Below are 6,986 nucleotides of genomic sequence, written 5' to 3'. Positions count from 1 at the left end.
GAGTTGATCCTCCTGCTGCAGATTGGATTAAGGACCGAACCTCCAGTTTGAAGTTTTCCTGGGAGGTAGTTAACTCCAGGAACTTTTGATCAATCTGTCTCTGCCGCTCATGGCTGGCCTGAATCTGTTCCGCGAGGTGCTCCCTTAGCTCCTCATACCTCCGGTCACTGGTTTCCATGGAATCTTGCGGTTGTCGGGGTTGAACCATTGCCAAAAGAAGTTTCGGGTCAGGAAACGATTGGCTCTGATACCAACTGATACGGATTGAAAGCGAGAAATGAAGGTTTTAGTCGTAAACCAACAAAGATGTTCTTCTCAAGCTTAACTTGAAGGAGTGAATCCCGATAACAAGGTATAAACCTTAATTCTCAAAGAGAAATGATATTTGATTGATAAAAAGTTGCCATATCCTTACAAAATGAGGGTTTAAATACAACCTCTAAAAGATAAGCAAAGGACAGGGACTACCCCTACTAGGGTTACAAAAGGGCATAAGACAAAGGGCAAAATGGATAGTCTGCTCAGACAAGAAGTACGACGGCGCAGGTACGGAAAGTCAGACTGTCTGTTGGTCGACTTCCTGAGGAAGTAATCTTGGCGATCCGCCCATGCTCATATGTGGATACGCCTTCTGGCGTACTCCTAGATCCGCCTTGCTCGCATGTCTTGGGGATCCGCCCTTCCAGGTGCATCCTCTGTGAGCTTGATTCTTGAAGACCCGCTAGAGTCCGCGCGATCAGTGTGGCCAGTTCGGATGTCCGCATCATTTTCTTCTACACAAGTTTTATAATTTTTATGGTTTTCAATTTTGGTGATCTAATTCCTTAAAATTCCATCATGCTTAACAAAATTATGATCAACTAAAGCCATTGACTTGAACAACTCAATTTTTATTTTATTTTTTTGAAAGTGGAATACTTTTTTTTCATTGTCAATTTTCTAAGTTTTAATGTGATATATGCAATTTCTTATCAAACTTGCTATTATATGATATGATGATCTCTTGGAAATATAAGAAACTACAAATAACTCTTATTGAAAAACTGTTGGAACGTTATTTTTGTTAATTAGTTCATATAGTGACGAATTAATATATTGAATTAGTTCATGTTAATAACAATTAAAACTAATGTAACCACTAATAACCACTAACTTGTCCCATTAACACGTTGATTCTATTTAATTCCATTAATGATATTTAATTTTCTAATAACTATACCATTACAAATTTGAAAGGGATTCTCACAATTTAAATGTCTTTACTCCTCGGTTTATACAAATTTTCATTTTTTCCATCAGCACCCGATATCCACCATACCTTCAAACTATGATTTTATCATGAAAGTAATTATTTTGATTTAGCCTTTGTTTGGGAACGAGTTAACGAAGGTAAATAAGAGTAATGAAAGGTTAAATATCACATTAACATTGTTTAAGAGTTGTTTTTGAAGAGTAAATGAAGGTTAATAGAAGTTAAATTTTTACTTTTTTTAACCTCAAAACTGTAACCTCCAAACCGGAAGTTAATGTAAGTAACCCAAAGTTCATTGATTTTTTTCATTTCTGCATAAATTTAACTTTCATTCCTCTATATATTTAAACTCTCAAACCAACTTAAACTTTTAACTCTGATTTACATTCTCTAAACTCTCAAACAACCTTAATATTTAACTTTTATTTCCATCGGTACCCTTTTACATCCTTTAAATATCACTTCATGAAACAAAGGCTAACTAGTGCTTATTCCATGGCATCTAAAACATTTTCTTCATTTCCTTTCATTCTTTTGATCTCCATATCCCTTATCTCCAGCATAGCTTTCGCAGCCTCAAAAGATGATGAGAAACCCTCATCATTCAATTTCCTCAAACATGTCCAAGGAAGTCACAAGGGAGAAAACGTGAAAGGCATTCAAGGACTAAAGAAGTACCTTCAACATTTTGGTTACTTAAACTATCAAAACCAATCCCTTTTCAACAACGATGATTTTGATAATCAATTAGAATCCGCAATCAAAACATACCAAATCAATTTCCACCTGAACCCCACCGGAATTTTAGATTCAGAAACAGTCTCACAGATGATGCTACCTAGATGCGGAGTTGCAGATATCATCAATGGAAATACAAGGATGGAATCTAACAAACAAAGCAATAAATCAAAATTCAAAATAGTATCACACTATGCTTTTCTTCCTGGGCTCCCTAGATGGCCCCTATATAAGTACCATTTGACATACGGTTTTCAGTTGAATACACCGCCGGCAGCAGTGGCACCAGTGAAGAGAGCATTTAAAACATGGGAAGCTAACTCACAATTCACTTTTGAAATAACAGAATATTATGATAGTGCAGATTTGAAAGTGAATTTTTACAGAGGTGAGCATGGAGATGGGTTTCCGTTTGATGGTCCTGAGGGAATTCTAGCTCATGGAATGCCACCCCGAGATGGGAGACTTCATTTTGATGCAGATGAAAAATGGGTAGTAGGAAAAGTAGATGATGGTGTTGACATAGAGACAGTAGCATTGCATGAAATTGGACATCTGCTTGGACTTGGACATTCATCTGTGGAAGATGCTATTATGTTTCCCACCATTCTTCCCGGGGTCATCAAGGGTATGAATTATGATGATATTCAAGGCATCAAGGCTTTATATAGCATTTGATTTTCTTGAATTTATTTTTCTTTTCACATTCTTGTTTCTTGGAATAAGTTTTAGTAACATTTTTTCAAGTTTTTCCTATATATACTTTCACTATCAATTTTGAATTTTCATTCTGATTATTGTCGGAAGCTTGTCTTCTCCATTATTAAATTGCAATTGTTTGACTTTGGATGGAACTAATTTTGATAAGCAACTCCCTGTAATTATATGTACAATTTGCAGTTCATCCATGTTTGAAAAATTAGTTATAAAGTTGCGGCTCCATCATGTAAAATTTGTTAGAACCAAGCTTAACTTCGAAATTAGTATTATGAAGTTGTATCACCTAAACACAAATCAATGATTGATTCGAAGAGTCACATAGGAATAGACATCCTCCTAGAACTCTCATGCCCACATTCACCTTGTTATCGTCCCTTAATGGTGGTGATGAAAATGGTAGGAAATATTCTTTCTCACAATCAAATGAAACCATAAAACTCAATTTCTCACCAAAATGTCAAAGCTAATAAAGTGCACCACTCAAATAAATAGGAAATTCTAACATATAGCCTGAAGGAGCATATTCAATATTTTTCCATGACCCTGTACCTCAGCTAGTCTACATATGATGTCATAGAATATTGCTAAGAAAAAATCTTACCACTTTGTATTGATTGATCTTTAGATTAAAACCAAAACCACAATCAATATAATGCTCATAAACATCCCTTAATGACTTGCAGAAAATTAATAAACTCGCCTTTAACTAGATTGCACACAACAAGAGGCTCATTATGAAATGGTTTACACGGGTAAAGAAATCCATTACACGAATTCACTAGCATATAATCGTGATCCTTCCCTTGAATGTGATATGTTCATTGCCATCGATGCTTTCTAGGAGTGGAAAATAATGTGGGGTAGGGACGAAAATGCATCCCATTGAACTCCACCGCATTTTAAAAATCCAAGATTAGCAACCTTATCCCAATTATTTTTTTAAGTCTCTGAAATTCTATTGTCTTCACCTAAGTCGCCTCATGCGTTTGGTTCGCCACCTCAGCCCACGTGCATGTTGGCGTGTGTTGGCACACACTGCCTTTCCAACACGTTTTCTTTTCTAAATTTCTTCTGTCATATATTTTTTGGAGTCTTTAATCATGTTGGTGAGGTCTATTTTTCAAAAGGACGGAGATTTTTTTTGTGTTTGAGACGAGGACTCTCATCCACTATTTACTGTTTTTCTCTTCTATTTATTATCATTGTACCATTCATTATATTTACGCCCCTACCCTCAAAGTCTTCTTTCCTATTTTATCCGTGTTACTTATGCCTATGTTTGTAGCCTCAATGAGGCATTTTAGTCTTTTAACTTAAATTAGGGAAGCGTATACATACTCCTTAATTTGTAAGGAAACTTAACTTTATCATATCAAGCATTTTAGCCTCCTTGAGAGCTTTGGATCGATCCAATTTGAGATTACTCATCCTTCAAGTTTAGCTTGATAAGATTGCACTCTTTATTGGTTTAAGATTAAAACCTTCATTTCGATTTTATCTATATCATTATCCTATATGATTTGGGGTCTTTAGTGATGTTGGTGGGATCTGTTTTCCAAAAGGAAGAGAATTTTTTTTTTTTTTTGGGTTTGAGCATTGCATACCGTTTTACAAGATTGAAATAGTTCTAAAACCTAACTAAAACTCTAATTATAAATCTAATGTATATTTTGCGATTTCAGTTCGGTTTTATACATACAAACTGTCCAAAAACATGATTAAAGGCGTAATACATAAACTAATTATAACAAATATATTAATGGCACCGCAAAAAAAATATTGTTTTGCACTAAAAAATGTGGATCAAAACTTACAGAACACGAAATATGTGGATTTGAAACCAATAAAGAATTATAGTAGACAATTACATGGGTTTAAGCATGATTACGGGTTATCTTTTGTAGCGTAAATTATCATTGAGGAGAAGCCATGATATTATATTAGTGGCCACACAAGTCCTAGGCTAAAGATAGTTCGAGAGGACAAGCCAGTGTTCCACGAAATAAGTGCAAAACATTTGAGAGAGAGAGCCAAATATATAACATGTTCAAAAAAATTTAAATGTTTTTAGGGATAAAAGTTGAACTTCGATTTCTCTCCTATAGTAGGAAATAGTTCAATTGCGCTTGTCATAGCTAATTCCCGTTGTTTATTTAGAAAAGAATAAGTTGTGCTAAAATTTCTACCATGGAGTTAAATTTAAGTTATTTATAGGGTAATTAATTTACTAGTCCCTATATTTTGACAAAACACACTGTTTAATCCCTATATTTTCAAAAACACATGATAAAGTCCCTAACCTTTTTCTCGATGAACTGTTTAGTCTCTAACGTTTTTCTCGATGAACTGTTTAGTCCCTGCCGTTAGACCCTCATGAAGATTTTGTTAGTCAATTTGGATTTGCATTCTTCTTTTCCTTTATTTTCCTTTCCTTTAAACTCTAATACATCTGAAATCAACTTTGAGTGTTCTTCTTCTTGATTTTCTTCTTAATCGTTCAAATTCGTAAGCATTAAGTCTGGTCTTTTTCTTGTTTTCCATACAAATAGCTTCTTCTTCTAAATTGGATTTCCTCTTCTAAAGTTTGAAGGTAAATAGTAAAGGGTAATTTAGTCATTTCCGAAGCCATAAATGGTAAAAAATCTAACAAACAGGCGGAAGGACTAAACAGTTCACTGAGAAAAAGGTTAGGGACCTTACCATGTGTTTTTAAAAATACAAGGACTAAACAGTGTGTTTTATCAAAATACAGGGACTAATAAATTAATTACCCTTATTTATATGATGAGGATAAAATTAAACTTTTCTAATAACTTTAGGAGGACATTTAATTTTTGCATAAAGTTTTTTCTCTATGCAAGTCATAATTTGTATGGTTTTCAATTCTGGTGATCTCATTACTTAGAATTCCATCATGCTTAACAAAATTACTAGCAACTAAAGCCATTGACTTGAACAACTAAATTTTAGAAGTATCTTTCTTTTCATTGTCAATTTTCTAATTTTTTAATGTGATATATGCAATTTCTTATCAAACTTGCCATTATATGATCTATTGGCTTAGATATAAGAAACTACAAATCACTCTTATAGAAAACTGTTGGAACGCTTTTTTCTTCTTAATCAGTTCACGTAATGACTAATTAATCTATTGAATTAGTTCATTTTAATGACAATTAAAACTAATGTAACTACTAATATTAAGGACCAATTCAGCTCTTTTATTTCTTTTGTTTGTTTCTTTGTACTAGTTTGTATTTTTCCTTTTGTACTGTTGTTATCCTCACTGTCCAGACATGTGTTTTGTCTGATAGTGAGGTGGTTATCCTTTCTTGTTTTTATTGTCTCCTTTATATTCCTTGGTAAGACTCATTTTTCCATTAATTAATGAGAATGAAGCAATTATTGAGCTTCCTTTTGTGATTATTCTCTAATTTCCTCTGATATTTTTTTGTGCTTCAATACCTGGTATTTTGCTCATTATGGTATCAGAGCTGTGGTAAGCACAAAGAGAAATAAGAGATAGTGTTTCTTAAAATCCCTTATCTGTTTCTTCTAGGGTTTCTTTTTTCTTCTTCCCCAATCTTTGATTTCTCTCCCTCTGATCTTTGCCTCTCTCGTCTTCAATGGCGAATACAAAAATCACATATCAGGAAATGATGAATCCGTTCTTTCTCCATCCCTCTGAAAGAGCAAACACACTCTTGGTTGATAAGCTTCAATGATCCTCTGATTATCGATCCTGGCGCAGATCTATGGAGATTAATCTCTCTTCCAAACGAAAGCTGGGATTCGTGACTGGAACTGTAGAAAAACCAAAAGCAAGTGATGATGAAACCAAAGCATAGATATGGGATACCTGCAACAATATGGTAATCGCTTGGTTAACTCATAATTTATCTCCTAATATTAAGAAATCTGTGATGTATATGACATCTGCTAAGGATATATGGGATAATCTAGAAAAGAGGTTCTCTCTTACTAATGGGTCCAGGAAATATAAGTTAAATAAAGATCTGTTTGAAGAAAAACAACATCAGATGAGTATCAATGACTACTATACTGCTATGAAATCCATGTGGGAAGAGTTAGATTCTTTAAATTTGCTGCCTGTTGTGAATAATGCTGATGTTGAAGTTAAAGCTTTACTTGTTGGCATTGATTTACAAAGGGAGGAGGTCAAACTGTCTCAATTCCTAAATGGTTTGAATGATACATATAAAAACTAGAGGAGTCAATTGTTGATGCTTACACCTCTCCATCTGTTGAAACTGCC

The 6,986-nt window shown here is 34.1% G+C and overlaps 1 protein-coding gene across 1 annotated transcript; it reads left to right on the top strand.

Moving 5' to 3' along the window:
- Positions 1 to 1,747: 1,747 nt before the first annotated feature.
- LOC136225853 (metalloendoproteinase 3-MMP-like) lies at positions 1,748 to 2,668 on the top strand. The gene has a single exon (XM_066013990.1). The coding sequence runs from the start codon at positions 1,748 to 1,750 to the stop codon at positions 2,666 to 2,668; it is 921 nt and encodes a 306-aa protein (XP_065870062.1).
- The last annotated feature ends 4,318 nt before the right edge of the window (positions 2,669 to 6,986 follow it).

The sequence above is a fragment of the Euphorbia lathyris genome, chromosome 4, assembly GCF_963576675.1.
Source record: "Euphorbia lathyris chromosome 4, ddEupLath1.1, whole genome shotgun sequence".
NCBI classification, from domain to species: domain Eukaryota; kingdom Viridiplantae; phylum Streptophyta; class Magnoliopsida; order Malpighiales; family Euphorbiaceae; genus Euphorbia; species Euphorbia lathyris.
Note: the sequence above shows the minus strand (reverse complement) of the source record. Positions and strands in the feature narration are given on the sequence as shown.